General features: G+C 27.4%; 2 protein-coding genes across 5 annotated transcripts; both read right to left on the minus strand.

Annotated features, from left to right (window-relative positions):
* Window positions 1-455: 455 nt before the first annotated feature.
* On the minus strand, window positions 456-6,976 carry LOC114124445 (inhibitor of growth protein 3-like). Of its 3 annotated transcripts, none has more exons than XM_050205893.1 (9): window positions 6,663-6,976; window positions 5,879-5,950; window positions 4,172-4,300; window positions 3,978-4,112; window positions 3,777-3,854; window positions 1,939-2,156; window positions 1,008-1,171; window positions 814-943; window positions 456-723 (listed from the first exon to the last, which is right to left on the minus strand). In XM_050205893.1, exons 3-9 carry the CDS (start codon window positions 4,293-4,295, stop codon window positions 619-621), a joined length of 954 nt encoding a protein of 317 aa, XP_050061850.1. In that variant the 5' UTR covers window positions 4,296-4,300; window positions 5,879-5,950; window positions 6,663-6,976; the 3' UTR covers window positions 456-618. The 3 variants fall into 3 exon arrangements, with proteins under 3 accessions (XP_050061850.1, XP_050061849.1, XP_027843497.1); XM_050205892.1 differs by lacking the exon at window positions 6,663-6,976 and adding an exon at window positions 6,013-6,544 and having other exon boundaries at window positions 4,196-4,300; XM_027987696.2 differs by lacking the exon at window positions 6,663-6,976 and adding an exon at window positions 6,013-6,527.
* Window positions 6,977-10,247: 3,271 nt separating this feature from the next.
* On the minus strand, window positions 10,248-16,691 carry LOC114124448 (uncharacterized). 2 transcript variants are annotated; one of them, XM_050205922.1, is made up of 4 exons: window positions 15,888-16,042; window positions 13,874-14,062; window positions 12,939-13,096; window positions 10,248-11,870 (listed from the first exon to the last, which is right to left on the minus strand). In XM_050205922.1, exons 1-4 carry the CDS (start codon window positions 15,910-15,912, stop codon window positions 11,694-11,696), a joined length of 549 nt encoding a protein of 182 aa, XP_050061879.1. In that variant the 5' UTR covers window positions 15,913-16,042; the 3' UTR covers window positions 10,248-11,693. The 2 variants fall into 2 exon arrangements, with proteins under 2 accessions (XP_050061879.1, XP_027843500.2); XM_027987699.2 differs by lacking the exon at window positions 15,888-16,042 and adding an exon at window positions 16,311-16,691 and having other exon boundaries at window positions 10,250-11,870.
* Between the last annotated feature and the right edge of the window lie 3,229 nt (window positions 16,692-19,920).

Consider the following 19,920-nt stretch of genomic DNA (forward strand, 5'->3'; position numbering starts at 1 on the left):
GTTAAAGAGTTATTACCTACCTAAGATAAGATTATTTTTTTTAGGATGAAGAGTTACCAAGTATTGAGTTATTATTTAACTATTATATAGCTTGATTCTTGTTAAAGGTAAAAACACTAAAAACCAATTTAACTTTAAAACTAAAAATATTTTTAAACATTTTTATATAATTTAATAATTATATAGGTAATTTTATAATGATTCTTATGATTTGTTGATAATACTATTTAAGTTTACAATGGAAATAAAGTAATTTATTTTTTGACACTATTTACATATTACACATAATAAAAAATAAGTTACCAATAGTTTTTATGTTTTTTTTAAAGCATACTGCTTGATCTTAAACGACAAATGTATCAATAGTTATTCAATAACTCATATTCAATCATTCTACTTAGTTATACTTTTATTAAGTTGTTTATAAATTAAGTAAAAATAATAAGCAATGAAAATTGATTTCAAAAATGTATATTTTGTTTGTAGTCAAATATTCCTACAATATAGAATGGGAACAACTATATTAAAAAATATTAATATGAGCAAGCATAATATATAATATTATAAAGCTATTGTAAAACATAACAAACAAATAATGTGGTCGAACGTAGTACCTATTTATCTTTTTCTCTTCATATTGATAATGCACTTAGGACAATACCACTTTCCATTAGGTGGATTTATAATACCAACGCATTCATAATGAAACCATTCATGTGGGCACTAGAACAAGAAATGTGAATTATTTAAAATATTTAATGTTTTTATAAATTGCTATAATATACTTCATTTTTTATAATTACCTATACCTACCTTATTATTATCACAAGCCACCATTGTACCATAAGCTATTTGATTACATAAACAGTATTGAGGTTCATTAGGATCGATTAGTTCATTTCTATGAATTGATATTTCTTTACATACAATTTCTCTTCCAAGTCTACAATTTTTCAAAAAATGATTACCATTACAATTATCAAAGATGTCAATATTGTTGCATTTACTTTTTATTTTTTTTTGTTTGTTTACAACTAGATTTAATTAATTGTGTAATTTCTTTACTAATAGAAAATTCTTTTGATAAAAAATCTGATTGATCTTTAATTAGGTCATAATTAATTGCATTAAAGGATGCTTTTAAACTAGTTGACTTACGCCCACAAGACAGCTGAAACAATACAAATATTTATACTATGAAAAAAATTAGATATTTATTTTTGAAAAATGTTCTCAATTCACTTACTATAGTACTTAACTATTATTTAAAATATAAAAATTGTGATACTGTATAGTCTAATTTTAAAAATAATGCTCTTAATATAATAGTCTGTAGTACAGCATTTGAATCAACATTTTTCATTACAATTTAAAACTTAATATTTAAAATGTAGAATAAAAAAAATCTTAAAAATCACAGTACACATTAATTATGACATGCGCGGTATAACAACCTAACCTCGAAATCTATTATTTTATATTTATATAATTAGTAATTATTCATTCAAAATTAGTGTAGCAGAAATAAGCATACAGGAATAATTATGTTCAAAACAAACTAAAAATGTCAGAAATATAAAACTAATACATAGCTTGTAAAATTCAAATCTCTAGCATTCTAGCATATCATCCAAATTAGTAATTAGTAATTACTACAAATATCTATCTTACAATTTGGTATATAAAAAATGAAGGTAAGTGCCATGATATATATTCCTTGGTAATATTGATAACATATCCTTAATTTTTTAAGGAATTAGAAAACATTTTAAGTTAAAAAAAAAAAAATAAGCTTTTTAAGACAATTTAAATTACAAGTTACGATGTATTTTAAAATATTGTAAAAATAATAACTATTAGGTACATAATTTGATAACAAATTATTAAATATTTTAAACCACCTCTAACTATGTTAAGAAAAAATAGTAAATTTAATACCTTTTGAGAAGAAACAATAGCTTCAGACTTAACTGATGAAATTTCTGAGCAGCCAGATCCCATCGTGAAGGATAATGGAAATGGAGCCATTTGAGAATTAACAGGACTTGTATCAGGTTGAAAATAAGATACTAATTCTTCACTACTAGATGCATCAGAAGCTACTTTAATAAATTTTTGATCTACACTGCTGACATTATTTAAGACTTCTTCTATTTCTATAATAACAAAACCGAAGATAATGTTTTTTAATTCTGTTTAATTTTATTATAGAATTATTCTAAACAGAACATATTAGATATACCAAATAAGTTTATGCAATATTTTTATATTTATATACCTAATTTTTGTATTTTAGTAATTTTATACTCACTAAAATACTGAAGTTAAATATAACACATACAAGTTGACAATAGTACATAAAATATTACATAAACAAATACTTAAGTTATTTAATTAAAAAGCAATTATTTATTAATGAATATATTTATCTATGATTAGTATCTGTAAAAAATGTTAATTATATGTTTATCAAAACTAAAAAATAAAGTTTTATTACATTTAGAGTTCGATAAAATAAAATTACTGATTTTAATAATAAATAAAATATAGGTAGATTTACATCAAATTTCTGAATATAAATTGTAATATGTATAAGTTTGTAAAAACATTAAAATACAGGTAACTATAAAAAAACAAATAAAACACAAACAGTTTATAACAAGCTGGTAAATGTTAAAATGAACTTATTTCTATTTTTTGTAACTTAAGAAAATATAATCAAAAATATAGAAAATTAATTTAGAAGTAAGCTTCATGTTGATTTCAATTATATACATTATCATTTAGTATCAATAGATCAAAAAGTATACAATATGATACAATTTATTTACAAAGCATGTATAATACATTATAAAGATAAAACAGCATAAGGCTTTATAGGCTTAGACATAAGGCACATTTGGGTTTTAAATTTTGGAGGTGGGGCTATTATAATTTACATACCTATGTGCCTTTGTCCCTGAAATACATAAAATACAAACCATTTTGGGGAACAAAGCCAAATTACATGTATAGGCCTAATCTTTATGTAAATATTTTTTTAAATAAATCAAGTACTGTATGTTTTTTTTAAATTTTATATCTTCCAATTTTAAAAATACTTCTATTAAAAAAATTAATTATTTTGTTTTTAAATTAAATAACTTTTTTAATTATATTTAACATTAGTATATAACCTAACTTAGTTATATACATAGAATTTTAATTATTTCCCTTGAGTAGTATACAATATTTAAGATCACTAAAATTGAGTTGGTCCCTTCATTTTCGCACTTATTAAGTAACAAGCAATACTGTTTTTAGAACAGTATAGCACAGTCAAATAAAAAAGAAATTAATAACATGTTGACACATAAAATACATACTTTTCATAAGAGCATAAAAATACATATCCAAATTACAACAGTCGATTCCAATGAAATCACATAATTATTTAGTGAGATTGTTTCCATCACTAATTTGTATTGTTAATGATTGGCTACTGAATAAAAATAATATATACTTCTACATTAGTATACAATTATACAACTAACTTAAGCAAAATAGCAGAAATGCATATCAAATAAATAAAGCAAAATAGTAAAAATAAAAATGTATTCAATTAATAAATAAATAAAACATTGTCAATAAGTATGCTATTTTTAAAATATCCAAATTTTTACACGATAATTGATAAAAAAAATATATATATATAAAGGTAATATTAAATTCAGGAACTGGCAGAAACACACATGGTACGTAGCTTGACTTTTCAAATGCATAAACTAACTACCTACCTCCAAAAAGACATCTATTTGTTTCATAATTATTCTCTTTATGATTGGATGAATTGCTTTGATCTGAATCTAAAATTCCTAAGAATAAAATAAAATTAAAACCTGGTTTTTATAAATAAATAATAAATATATCATATTATTTTTCCAAAATTAATTCATTACAAATTACAAATAAATTTTTATTTATTAATAAACTAGTACTTTTTTCAATAAGTTGAGTGATTCCACTTTTATCAGCTTCCAATTCAGTTTTAAATCCATGTAACTCAAGATCCAGTCGTTTAATGTATTTTAATATGAGATTTTGCATATCATTAGCAATCTGTATTTTTGAGTCTAAAATAAAAAAAATTTTAAAATAAAATAATCAAAATTCATCATTAAAAAAAGTTTACCAGATTGTTTAAGAGATTTGTCACCTTCTTTCATAAGTGCTTTAAATTTATCCTTCAAATCATCTGAATTCATAGTGTCAGCTTTTGAAAATAAAGTGTCTACGTTATTTTTTATACGGTTCATAGAATCTGAAATCAAGTATATAATATAATAATTATTAATTAATTTAACAAAATTCCAATAGTTAACATTAACTGAAATATTATTGTTTTCTTTTCCAGTAAAACATAAATTGATACATATAATATAATATATTTATTAAAGCCAAGTCAACAATAATCTATGTCGTACTATACCTATATAAATCAATTATGTGGGCTGTGGTTATTATTAATTTTAAAAAATTGCATAGGATTAATACTATGTGCTGACAAACTTAATATTGAATTTATACTAAGAATTAGATTTAAATAGGTGTATAACTTTATTATACGAGAATATATTATATACTGTAATAATATGTATGTTGAATTAGATAAATAATTAATTCGTAAAATACTGAATTACCAATAGTTTGACATTACCATAAGTTTTAATGAATCACAATAAATTTTAAATACATTAAAAAAATATATATAAAACTATATTAATATTCAACTAGATATTTTATATGATTAATATAAGATGTAACTCAATATTATTCTGATTATCAAGTAGATGCCTACCAAAATAAAAGTGAAGCAGTTAAGTCAGAAAATGTTTTGACAATTATACTGATATTAAAATGAATTAATAAAAATACAGTATCTATCCAGTAAAGAGTAACCACTGAGTATTGATAATATCAATAACATCAACATTTAATATTCGATTCAGTGTGTAATAGGCATAATATGTTATGGTATTATTTGTGGAAGATACTATATTATAGTATTTGATCTAATGGTGCATAATGAAAGATTCTTAAAAATAATTAATAATTAATTCCACAGTGCATTGATACTTATTTTTAAATGTTTTATTGTTTGCTATTGTTTTATTGTAGTCATTTTAATACATTGTAAATATTGACTAAATATGATTACTTTATTGTGGATTGTTTTAGTACATACTCTTATGGCAATATTGCATAATAACATGTGGTCATAAACACAAAAATAAATCATTATATAGATTATATAGTATACAAAATAATAAAATAGAAGTATTTATACCTATTGTACATTATAATTTATCAGATACAATGTCAATTTCTTTATTTTGATAGTCACTACGATAGCATGTTCACCGCTGGATGATACCATTGATACCACAAAAATAGTAGGTAATTATCAATTGTTAATTGTTAAATAGTTAAAATCACTAAATTTTTAAGATGATATTATAATGAAATGTCTGTTCAAGACATTCATAATAATCTGGTTTAACATTTATTTACATCCTAGCAAATAGAAAATGTACCCTTTTGCTCTCCAATCACAAAGAAAAAAACATTTTTAAGCTGCTGAAGCAGAAAAAGATCATTTTCACAACTTTTATTGGCATTGAAATTGAAAATTTTTATTTTTATTGTCGGTATGAGAAAAAAATATAACACAGTAGTGCAGTCAAATAATATATTATATGAGTATAAGTAATAAGTATATTATGAATATAAATTATGACAATAAAAAGCTGAAACTACAAGCTCCTATAAATTATACATTTATCAATAAAAACCTAATAAATTGTTAAATACCTAAATAGTAATAACATTAATTACATACTTTCGACTTGCAAATCCAGTTTTCCAATTTCTGCAGTGCGATTTTTTATCTCTTGCGGTAAGAGTTCAAGTTCTTTAACAAAAAATGATTTCGTTAATTGTACGATCGTTTTCAAATTATAGTCAAGAACATACTTTCCAGAAAATCTTCCAAATAGAACATGATGATAATTATTTAAGTCACGAGAAATAACTACCAACAAATAACAGAGTAACCGGTATTTAATTTGAACTTAATAAAAACGAGATTATATGGTTTGTATTATCGAAACGGTCAACGAACTGTACCAAAAATGTGGCTTTGCCGATTTTGAAGTGATACTACAATACTAATGATAGGTTATTGTGAATAGGAAAATAAATACTGATTAGTGATTAATAACTAAAATTCGAAATATTATGTTTATCAAATTACAAATAGTTATACGGCAGTAAGGTAATATAATCGAAAACAATGCTCCGATAAATATTTCAGTCATACCTACATATTTTATATAGATAGGTAGTGCTATAACGAACTTGCCGATAAAGTTCATACCTACATTACGCAGTACGCACCTACTTGTATTATCATGAACTTTAGCAGTCACTGACCCATGTCCACTATTAACTATTATTATTAAATTTCCCTTATCATTTGATAGTCGTCAGAATTAAAATTTTAAAATTAATACATTATTATGTTGTCTGTATTAGGTAGGTACCTGAATGTATACAATTATTGTTTTTATGAATGTTTCATTAATCTGTATTATTACATATATATATAATAATTTAATACTTACCTATTTAGAAATAAACCATTAAGCTGACTACAGTTTATCCACAAATTGTTAGGTACCAATTTGTACAAAAATGTGTAGGTATGAAATTTTATTCTTTTTAATTTTTCGGTTGTGGACTACACCCGAACAATAATAACCGTGAATAAGAATCCATAATGGTGATAAACGTATTATCAATATTTTTCTTAACATGATGTAGCTCTTAAACCATATTCGGATATCTTACATCTCTACTCAGTGGGTACCTACATAACACTAGGTCTTTTGGTTTGAAAAAAAAATGTACATAAAATAATAATCATCTAAGAATTTTACACTTACTGTAGTTTACACTACAGCGACTGCGAAAAACTAAGATAAAAAAGAAGAGAAGCAAGATTGGACACTTACTAGTTGCGACAACACTATCGTGGTTTTTTACGCAATTTAGTATTTGACAAAATCGATTTTTTATTGTGTCATTTACAAACGAATTAACTAAGATAGGTATTTGAAATATTCATTTATTTAAAATAACATTTTCTACATATGAAACAATTTTTTTGAATTTTAGGTAGGTACAGTAGGTACTTACAGTAATGTCAAGAGTTTTTTGGTCTGGTATTTTATGTAAGCCTACATATCTACCTATGGTTAATTGTATGTATAATTTTAATTTTTTTTTGTTTATATATTTATAGGTAGCTATTATAATTTCACATAATATTTAATTATTTATTTTAATTTCTAGAAATAACTACAATCATTTCTCTAAATGATTTCCTAATTACGTTTATAACATATTATGACATCTGTTAGTATATTTTTCATGACTTCTAAAAAATGTTGGATGAGAAGAATAAAAATACTTTAAAATGAAAAAATTCGCCCACAATAAGAACCTACCGCTAGAAATACATTGATTTAACAATTTAAGATATTATTTATAGTTACTGTAATTTGAAATTTACAAATTACCTACCTTAATTCCTACCTCGGGTTCAAATCCCCCAAGGACCAAAAAAAAAAAATAAAAGTGATATTATTGATGAATTGCATTATATTCATAGTTTCATAGTTATGCTCTGAACTTCTATACAACTATACAAATATTATAATATTTAAATAATTATATTGATATAGGTTAGTGTTTGGAAAGTTTTGTTCACAATGCTGTTTTTATATTCCTAAATACTAATTTATTCATTATTGTAATGTAAAAGTAAACTGCAAATTGTTAAAAAAAACTTGTATTATATAATATCTATTTATAGCAATTATTAATTATTCGTGTATATACGTGTATAATATACAGTATTGACTATTATACACTATATTTTACCAACAACGAAAAAAAGATAACGAAATTATGGTTGCCGTATACAATATAAAATCAATCAAAATACCTAGACGGTCGATTGTACAGTCAATTGCTTGTGGACATAAATATAATATAATATCGTCATTTGTTAATTTTTATTATCTCGACTAGACAACGGAGAAAAAACCGATTACGTTATAATCGTTTAATTTTACGTGAACGACAATAATACGGTGAAAAGGATTCTATTTTTATAGCACCATCGTCTATCGTAAATGGTCATGTTAAAATTTTTATTCATTCTGTTTTATTCTGTGGCTGTAGAGGTTTATGTCAAAAGTCAAAAACTATTTACTGAACTCCATAAGTAAGTATTATGATAAAATTAGTTAAAATTTATAATATTGTAAAATAAATAAATTAAAAATTGTAAATTTTTAAATTAATTAATTATTTATTATGGGGGTTCAAAACTTTGTTGTGAGTATGTGTACGGGAATAAGGATATTATTACAATATCACCAACCCTATGTATATTAAAATGAATTATAAATACATAATACAATTTTTAATTTACTTATTATTTTTTATTTTATTTATCTATCATATACATATTTATAATAATTTTTTCGGTGTAGTAACATTGCGTTTATTTGGATATCTTATTAATTTTTCCATAATGAATATCTTGACGATTGTTTAAAATTTAAATCATAGTGGACACAATTTATTACTACGCATACATGTTTTAACGAAGAGCAAAATAAAGTGGCTGAATAATTAACAATTATTTAATTATTTTTATCTCGTCATAATCATTATCATTTGATATATTTTAGGTTTTGAAAGTAAAATAAATAGTAGGTAGTCATGGCTGTAGTCCCACACTCCCTTAAATAAATCGAAGACTGACAGCAACACGGGCAATTTGACCATGATCTCGGCTTTATAGAAAAATAAACATTGTCACGTACTAGCGACAACCAACCTCAATATATTTCCCTTGGTTCGTTTCATTTTTAAAACTACCCGTCGGTGACCAAATCGTACAACACTTTTTAAAACATCGACCACAAAATAATAGGTACCTAAAATGCCATATAATATGGAAATGCTATAGGACAAATACCACACACAAAGAAGAAGCCCACATGTTCTATATTGTGTACAAAAACTACAGACATCAATTAATTTTACTTATCGATTCACTTAAAGGAACAAAAAATAAAAAAAAACGTCAAGATATTTTAGTGCGTGTGTGTTGTGTATAAGGTCGACTGGTCTTCGGCAGGGGATGCCACTATCCGCCTTTCTGACGCCGTACTGCCTACATTCACTTTAGCTTAGACATATTATTGTTGTTGTACTCGGAGAGTCTATATAATATCGAGCGCCAAGATTCTGTCGGTATGCTGCACTATATTTTAGTATATAAGGTGTTTATTCTATATTATATACCCACTACAGTGTTAAGAAAACTGTTGTTGTTTTACTTTACAGTGTTAAATAGTGTTAGCGTGATACTATAATAACTGGTTTTTTTGCTACATGCTTAATGATTATGATATAAGTAAAAACCTTTGTAAAAAGGTTCATTGAAAAATTTGAAACCATTTTTTGTGGCAAATACGCACGTGTACACATTTTTAGTTCATTATAATATTATATTACACGTAGATATTCATGCGTTTCTGTATTACACACTAAAATAGGAACTTATTAAATAAAAAAAATGCTATCGATGTATTTTTATTATCATAATAAAATTAGTAGGTACTTGTACTGGGTATAAATAAGCTTATATGGGTAAAAAATTTATTAGTTGTTCGTGCATTCTTACTATCGTACAATAAAAGTCAACACCTATCAAAAATATTTTAATCATCACAGAATTAGTTGTAAAGGACACCTAATTATATCCTTTTGAAATATTTTTATATAAATATTATTCACATACTGAAACAAAATTTATTACATCAATAATTATGAGTAGATGAAGAACAGTGTTTCGTAACATAGTATACACAATACACATTCAATGAAAACATTAATGACATTGCACAAAATTTTTATCGATTTTATACAAATATTTATCATGTTTTATTTATTTAATCAGTGAGTCAAAATGTATGAAGATAATAAAATAAATCGTAGTTGTCATGTCGTAGATACACTATTATTATAATGTAACATAATATATTATAATAATTAATAACAAAACAGATAATTTATTTATTTACTTATATAATTATTGAACTTTTACATTGGAAGAAGTTAAAAGTAGTAAATCTTTTTTTTATTAGCTGGAAAAACCGATAACATACGAATGCATAAATAGCACGTTAACTGTATACAATCACACTAATTATGTATAATTTATAACTAGCACAATGGCAACGGCATTGCATATTATCTAAATAAGGCACCTTATTAAATAAACACTATATTAGTTATTTTTTATTTATGTAAATATTGAAGATTATAGTAATGCAAAATTAGTAGGTATCGGGGATTCAACCGCTCCAAATAAATCAAGCTCTCAGTACTATCAAACCTTCCCTCAAATATTCTCCACATTGATTTTTTTTTCACGTTGAAAACGGCTCCACCGTCTGTTGCCCATAATATAGATATCGAAATTATATTGATTAAAAAAAAAAAAATGTACTTTTCTAAAGTTTATGATAATCACCACTAAATGTTCATCAATGTTTCATATTCATCCACCATTCTAGCCTGTTGGCTGTTGATATTTTATAAATTTAATAAATATTTTGTCGAAGTGCCTTCATTATAAAACAATGTATTTTTAATTCGATTGAAAACACTAACATTTATTTTACACATATATAGTTTGTACAATAAAAAATAAATGTCGAAAGAAAAATAATATTTTGATACCGTACACTGCAGTGGCGTAATTAAAGATTGATTTGGATGTCGTATCCCCCCTCCGGATCTTTTTTTAAATACTGGGTAAGGATATTTATGTACTGATTTAATAATAAATAATATGGTTACATACAGTTTATATTTTATAGAAATAATACAAAAAAAACCCGAATCTCCTATGCTAGGTGTACATAAATGTTGTGGTGTTATTGATTAAATAAGTTTTATACTTTAATATAAAAGCATAACATATACACTGTACAGTAAAGCTTATGTCATGTTATATAAAGCTTGTAAAATATTACTAACTTTGTCCATTACACAAGTATCCTGTGAACGAGCTTCCTCAAAATTAAAGCAGGTAATAAACATATAACACTTTTAAATAACGAAATAAACATAAATTAATTTATTGAATTTTTAATTGTTTTTTTATATTATAAAAATGAATGCTATTCAATTTTCTTTTTCGGGCAAAAACCGTTTATAGGAACAGTATGAAACAGAACAACCTAGAAGCATTTGTCTTAATGGCTACAGAAAAAAGTATTTTAAATGACATACCGTACCAAACAGTTATAGATCGTTTAGACCAATGCACAAAGAAGCATAAAAAGCACTTCATAAATTATTAATTTCTTATGATCTAATAAATTAAATATTTCTTACGTATTATGTACCTATCTGTTATTATTTATATTTTGAATATTTAACTGAGAAAATAATATGTGGTATTTTAAACATGAGTGTTATAATTAGGTATTAGGTTAGACAATAATTTTTGGGCTGCTTTGAATGAGCCAGTCCGTAACTGGTCAGTCATCTCATGCTGAAATTGGTTATGGAATATCCTGAGTTAATAAAAGAGCTATGGATCCATCTTCAAAATGTTGGAGTCCTTCTGGTACTCTTTGCTGCTCAATATTCGCCATTGTCGCTGCTAGACCATCACACGAATTGTTCGCACTAATCACCATCTGGATCGTTGGTGGGTATTCTTGGATCATTGAGTACAGCTGTGGTAAGATAGATGGAAAAAAAAAGTTGATTAACCAACCGCAATGTACAACATAAATTATAAATATAAGCACACCTATAGTCCCAATCTTATCCTCAATTATTAAGACCGTTGTATCTAGGACTACAGATATAACTGTAGTAGGATTTGGTGTTGGTTAAATGACGAATGATTGAAGTCCAAAGACAATTAATAACTATTTTCCCGTTAAATATTTATTTTTTTAAGGCAGCTGTTATTAATTGGTAATTGTTGTTCGCTAAATATTAATTGATTATTATACGTCATTTTTAAAATAACGCATATATTTATCAATTCTAAAAATATATAATATACTTATAGAATGCAAACGATCGAACCGTTAAATGCCTTTGACTACTTTGAGTTTGTTTGTTTTTATACAAAATTAGAGTCTTATTACCTCATTTAATTATCTTAAGTTATTATGTTGAATAAAATTTAGGAAGATAAAGCTTAGGTCTAGTTATTGTAAGCAATTGATAATAAATTTTACTAATTCACGTTAAGAATAGTATATGAGAACGTTAGACCCAACTTGGGTTATTAATTTATTTCATAGACATTGCGATTTTCAAAAGTACAAATTTTTTTTATAATTATCTATGTACCTACACAAATAATGTGAATTATAACACCAACGTCACCAACCATCAGCGTAAAAATAATAGGCGTGTATATGTAAGAATTTGCATTGTCGTTTGTGTGCGCTCTTCTATTTCCCCAATTTATTTATCGAATCGGTAATGTATGCATTATATGCATTATTATTTCGTATGGCGTATTAAGTCCGGGAGTAGGCCCGAAGGCCTGGTTCGGACGCCTATTTGGCAGAATTTCTAATGGGGCACCCGTAGGTTTCTGCCATGCCCCGGGGTGGGGGATGGCGGCACTTATTCTCCGGACACCGTGACTTGCCCGAAGAAAAATGCCACCCGGTGACCGCGGATCGAACCAACGACCGGCTGCGCCGCAACCGACGCCTTAGATCGCACGGCCACCTCGTCCCCATTATATGCATAAACAATAAACATAACAATATACTTACAGCACAATAGAAGGTACTTCGGCCAAACCATTTTTCAAATGGTTCCTTTAGAGTCACATACCAGCCATCAATATTTTTATCCTCATCTATGAATCGACGTTTTGAAAAACAATAAAATACAGCATGTGTTATATTCTCAATATCTATATCTTCAATTTCTAGAACAGAACAAATACATCAGTAGGTATATAATGAATTAAATAGTACCTACCTATAATTAATACATTTTATTTACTATAGGTAACTGTTTTTGTAATATTATAGTGTTTGAGTATTTCTACCTGCGTGATTTATAATTACATAAAAACGTACTTGAGAATTGTTTATTTGTATTATTTGAGAGTATGTACATTGTACGTGTATATAAATTCATGGTAAAATATAAAAATATTATTATTTTGTATAAAGCATTCAAATAAAGTCTAATGTTTAGTATTGTATACAAACATTGTACATTGTAACACGGTGAAACATGTTTTTTGAAAAAAAAATATATTTTATCTAGTCAGAAAAACAAAACTGATGTGTATGAGAGCTGCAGACGATGAATAAAAATATTTAAGAAAACATTTTAAATTAATAATTTTAAATATATTTTAAATACGTACTTTGAGTAATATTTAATTTTTTATTGTTATCATTGGTTTTGTAATATGTAGTAGGCAATGATTGGATGCATTTAATGTTGCTATATATCACCATTATTGCAGTATTTGATAAAAAAAAAACTGCTGTCAGAACGGATATGATCATCTATACAAGTTGCGATTGTATTTAAAGGTAGGCAATTGTGCTTGTATTTCATTAAACATGAGAAATGCTAGCTATATATTTAATATACATAGATACATAGGGAATAAGCGGATGAACTTATTGTTATAACGCTATTGTTCTGTAATAATAAAATAATTCGTTATCATCACAACTGCCATTACCAGTGTCGAAATCAGCAAGCCACAAATTGAACGCGGGTTGGTATTCTGGATGGTATCTTTTCATATAGGCAGATCCAATTATCGTCGAAGACGGATTGCCCAATACTGTTACATTGAATCTGTCGTCCGATGATCCGAGCGGTGGACAGCATGTTTGGGGTATTACACCCGCTTCATCATTTATACACACTAAAGAACAAACACCACATTAATTTTAAGTATTTTATACTGTTTATATAATATAGACTATTCAAAAAATATTCAAAAACATACAAATCCAGGCTCCAATTATAGGCGTTTATAATGTGAATTGATATTACCTATATGATGACGGTGAATCGTCGTCATTAAGAGAATACGTTCACAATATTTACCTAAGATTTATACACATAACTTTTCGACTTGGTTATTTCATTAAGATTTTTAAACAAAAATTCGAGTGGCTGACCTTGTCATTGCAGCACCATTAACCAAAAGCTGCTTTTTAAAACAACACATAGTTAACTTTCGGTAACTCGAAATTCAAGGGGAAAAATTTCAACTTATCAAAATTTCGAGTTATCAAAAACTTTTAAAAAGTATGTTTCATTAAAGAAATACTTTAAAAAAATGTTTTCTTACATTCTCATTAGTTATATTACATATTAGTTCGTTGTATATACTCAGTACTCACCTATAATATATTAGAATATGTAAATTATTTATTTTTACAATAAACGGATAAACAATAAAATCCTTTCAAATACAATGAATATTATTGTTGTAGTATGATTAAAATTGTATTTGTCTATTATTATAGTTGTATCGTACAACGAATTTTACATAAAAACCTACTCGTATATCACTCGTATGAACGTCCTAATTTACATATCGATAAAACGACAATTATACATATACCTATGTATATAATATGACCTATATGTGCAGTGCAATAAAAATTAAAATCATGAAAACCGCGCTGGTGGTTGTACATAAACTGTAAATATCAATTGTATATGCTGAGGAATATACGCGTATACAAATAGGAATAAATAGATCATGTATAATTTATGCATATTGCACCGTACAATCATATTATCGTAATGATTACCATATTAATGTGCTTATAATCCTTTATCAATATAAAAATATAATATGATGAGTGAAAAGTGTTTTAAGGAGGTTTCAAATACGGTTATGCGCATAACCAAACAAAACCGATAACCGATATAACACCTTAAACACATTATACACACACAACAAAAACACACGTAAAACGACATTAGGCGAATAGGTAGGCGTCATTACACGATGTACCTGTGTACCTTGTCTGCACATCATTCGAGATGAATTTAATTCCAATAACCTATAATTATAAATTTAATTTGTTTTCTAGACATTTCTTCCTAGAAATATACCTATAGGTATATCTTAATAGTATGATATAATCTGTAGTTACATCCAGATCCAGTTATTTACAACTAATATTTTTAAGTTTTGTACGAGGTGACCACATTTGAACATTATAGGTACGCAGACACGCAGTTCAGCGTAAGTAAATAAATGAGAGATATTATCAAGAAAATAAAGTAATTTATAATAATAAAAAAAAAATCTTATTATAAATGAACGATAATATTGAGCGCTGTGAATTGTGATTATTAAGAAATTATGACTGAGCTGCGTACAACACTAATATTATACCAAGATTTATAGATATGTACCTATACATAACATACGAGTATATAATATTATTATATTACGTTAGACTAGTTATCTAGGTCAGGAATTTGAGTACAAAACGAGTGAAATAAAATGCATTTTAAAGAATTTATTTTTATGGGTCTATAGATAAAAATACGACAATATAGATCAAGCAGGTAAAAAAACGATAGGTATACGTATTACGTGCGTTATAGTGTAAATAAAAAAATAAATTAATATTTACACGTTTCATATTTAATAAAAGATTAAAATTAAATATAACCAAGTCTAGCTAATATATCCTATTATTATAAGTATATTACCAATTTACCATTATTATTATTATCATCAATCATTACTACCTATTTATTATTGGAGAAGTAAAATTTTGAAGTATATGTGGACTCACACACGAAGGGTACCGTATACATTTCTGTAATTTTGTGGTAGATTTGGGAAAACTTTATCAATCTATGAATCAACTCATTGATCTTTGCTGTTATTTTACAGAAATTTATTGAGAATGTGATGTATTGTGTTGATTCATCGATTGCCATGGAAACAAATAATAACAAATGTCGCCCCGGTTGCCCTCCCTAAATCTGGCCCTGGATATAGATAATGTAAAATAATTAATGTATAAAAATAATAAAATAACAATAATATTGGTAATGGTAAGATAAATAGTTATAAGTCTTAATTAAAATATACATGCAAAAAAAATAATATCTATATTACAACTCTAATTGCTTACATTGATACGAGTTCTCAGTCTGTGCAGGTGTTTCCTGTGTTGGTGTTTCCTGTGCTGGTGTTTCCTGTGTTGGTTTTCCATGTGGAAAGGTATCTTGTGCACTGTGATTGGGAATGGAATGTATAATCGGGAAGGCGACGGCAAGCAGCATTAATAAACTTGCAACGGACGCCATCGTGTTTGACGAGAAGGTGTAATAATATAATAGTTAGAAAAAGTCCGAAATAAAATTAAAAATTATCACGTTTTGCGCCGAGCGCGCGGCGTTCGAGTAAAAATTGAGTAGGTAGGTACGACAAAAAAAAAATAATGTTTGAAAATCGCAGAGTACAAAAAGTCAAAGTGAACACTAAGTAGACGGTAACGCGGAATGACGATCGGGCGCTCGTGCGCGCCTTTTTATGTGCTTGTCGTCGGTGTAGTGGTGGTGGTGGTTGCCACCACCGGTTGCGCGTCAAAGGCCCATTAGGCGCCTTCCGGAACACCGGGAGAACGGGCGATTCTATTGGGCGGACTTCTCTCCGACTTTTCTGCTCGCCCATCGATCTGCCAGCCCATGCGACCACCCATCCATTCACCGGCCCAGCATTGCGACCAAACACGGACAAGCGCACACGTCAAACATCTGCTGCACCGCGGAATTTCGGCGGCGGCGTTGGATGCATGGTACGTTTCCCCAGCCCTCCGACTTTTATATTATAACGATTTTTTATGCAATTATTTAACAAACAATACTAAATATTTCACCAGCCCCGCCAAACATATAAATAAAAGCAAATCTGAATTAATTCTTGTGCCAATATTTAGCACGTAATTAGCATGAATTTGCACGACTAGACTCGAAATTCGCACTTCACTCACTAGCCCTACAAATCGCATTTTCCCAGAGTATCAAATCGTAATCATTTAATATATTATTATATACCTAATGTGTATTTATATATGTATCAAATTTATCATTTATGATGTTATATTATACATGTCTTATTACGTTGTTTTTTGAAGTATGATAAATGTTGATATTAATTTAAATTTGATTTAAATTTACATTTTGTCTCTTCTATATATTGAATTTGAAAATTCGGAAATTATTTATTCTGTTTAAATATCTAACAATGATTTTTTAACATCGAACGTCATGCTACTTTATAATTGATCCCTTATATTTCATATTATTCATAGTGTTTATACAAATTACATTTTGCAATGGCTTAATATCAATGACACCTTTATATAGGTAATATGTTTTAATACTATAATATAACACAATATATGAATATCTGAAGATAATATTATGATACATTTTTATAATTTAAGAGTATAGATACCAAAATCATCGCATTGCTCATTGATGAAGGCCCCTAAAGTCAGTGGAATTTTTTTGAAATATCAAATAACTATTATATTTACTACTATAGGGTTCAATTAGTGATATAATTAAACAAAAATAATATAATATTAGTACATGCCGGTACAGATGACTATATTATCTAGTTACGTGACACGTAAATAAATCGTCGATGATAGTAATATTATTTTTTTGTCTCGGATGAGTGTGCGTTTTTATTTTCGTCTAGCACTCTAACGATTTCAACGCGCAATACTCGCGCGTTAACGTATACGCAGTACCTACGCACGTTACGCGCTTACATACACAACACACGCGAGCTCGCATACACATGATATTACACACATACGCTCATAGAGTCATAGACCTACTGTCTACACACTTAAACACACCTTATATACACAATTTATTGGTAACGGAATAAATTATTCTTCTGCTCGCCGCTCGACTCGAACTTATTATTATATCGTCAAAAACCGGTTATGATGTGATGTTCAACACTTCTTCGATTTGAAAAAAAAAAGGCTCGCTAAAACGTTTCATTGTATTATTACTGTTTTTTTTTTATATATAGGTACGTGTGTAGATCGCAATAAACGTTTGTCGTCGACATTACAATAATATATAGGACGGACAACAAAATTCGAAATAATTGCGAAACGAGTCTACGATTATTATACTGCAATGTGACCGCGTGCAATCGTAAACTCAGAGGTGAATACTTAAGCGTGGAGAAGTTTAAACAAAATAATAAAAACACATTTAGTCGTCGCTTGTATACGTTTTTTATGTACGCGAATCGACTCACATGATTTAGAAAAAAAAGAGAGTCGTCGATACACCGTACCTACGTATTTCAACGTGTTTTTTTCGCGTTTCGTCTCGATTATACACTCAATACGCGTTACAAATATATAAAAAAATATAAAAAAAACCTCTGTTCATCTAGGCTACGGCGAAACGCCGACTGACCAACCTGTGGATCTCCACCGTTCTCGCAGAGCACCGTCTGACCGTGACTGCGACTATATCATATTATTATCCGTACCGAAGCTGCAGTGCATTATTATGTTCTATAGTTCTGTACACGATACAACGCGTAATTGTACCGATTTCGACGTATATTAATTTTATCGTTTCGATCGACTGTCGTCCATTTACTGTCCACAATGTATATGTTTCATCGGAATCGCTGCAGTATAGTTGCGTACTGCCCGTGCAATATATTTTTATGTTCTACGACGTTATAATAACGTATAATATTATATTATTGTATAGTATAAAGATACATCCTGCCCTATCCTCGAGGTCAGGTAGGTCGATAATTTTACTACGATTTTTCTACAAGCCATAATATCGCCATCGTATTATATAATAATATACCTATAAAAATAAAAAAGCGGGCAAGTGAGTACCGCTCTGCTGTACATTAGGTGCCGTATGGATCATTATTATATATTATAGGAGTGTTAAATTTGAATCCAATGATAGTTATCATTGTATACGAAAAACGATTCTGAACGAAGATGATTTGTCAGCCTAGGATATAATTTCTAGTGGTTGGTGAAAAAGGTGGTTTATGTTTTAATGGCCTGAATACAACAAAATTTAAGTTCTTTTATAATAATTGTAAGTTAAACTTATGAAAAACCTTGTATTAAATTTTCAACTCTTAGCTACTTATTCAAAAATTTTTATGAAATATACCTACAAAATAATTTGCAAATATTCATGGTTTTGACGAATTTTCGTCAAAATTTGAACTTCAAATGCTAATAAAAAAAAATTGTGCCTATGTATTCTTATAATTTTTTAATCACTTTAAGAATAACATATGAAGAACTTTGTATACAATTTTCAAGTATTTTGATAGGGCCAAAAAAATTGTATCGACACTTCAAAAAACATTTTTCAGAAAAATTGAAAATGTCAGTTGTCTATAAATAGCTCAAAAAAACTCAAAATATTTTGAAAATTAAATCAAGTAAATAAAATGCCAATCTAAATAACTGGTAAAATTTTCAAGTATCTACGACTTATACTTTTTGAATTATAACAAATATCAAAAATCGTTTGAGGCTAAACCGTTATTTAGCGCGGTTTTGTAAAAATTTAAATTTCAAACACTCATAAAATTTTTTTGTCTGAATCCGGTAGAGTTTTTTTTACAGATAATTGAAAAAAAATGTATGGAGAACCTTGTACCAAATTTTCAAAACTTAGTTATAAAAGAAAAAAATTTTATGATTTTTCAACATCAAA

Source organism: Aphis gossypii, chromosome X (assembly GCF_020184175.1).
Source record: "Aphis gossypii isolate Hap1 chromosome X, ASM2018417v2, whole genome shotgun sequence".
Classification (NCBI taxonomy): Eukaryota; Metazoa; Arthropoda; class Insecta; order Hemiptera; family Aphididae; genus Aphis; species Aphis gossypii.

Excerpts from the sequence above, each read along its gene's own strand:
- LOC114124445 (XM_027987696.2), bottom strand. The coding sequence starts at position 6,040 with ATGTTCTATTTGGAAGATTTTCTGGAAA. Across the intron at positions 2,157-3,776 it reads AAATAGATGTCTTTTTGGAG|AAATAGAAGAAGTCTTAAAT; the intron begins GTAGGTAGTTAG and ends TTGTTATTATAG. Across the intron at positions 944-1,007 it reads CAAACAAAAAAAAATAAAAA|ACTTGGAAGAGAAATTGTAT; the intron begins GTAAATGCAACA and ends GAAAAATTGTAG.
- LOC114124448 (XM_027987699.2), bottom strand. The coding sequence starts at position 16,485 with ATGGCGTCCGTTGCAAGTTTATTAATGCTGCTTGCCGTCGCCTTCCCG. Across the intron at positions 14,063-16,310 it reads GACTGAGAACTCGTATCAAT|TGTGTATAAATGATGAAGCG; the intron begins GTAAGCAATTAG and ends TTTGTTCTTTAG. Across the intron at positions 11,871-12,938 it reads GAAGTACCTTCTATTGTGCT|CTGTACTCAATGATCCAAGA; the intron begins GTAAGTATATTG and ends ATCTTACCACAG.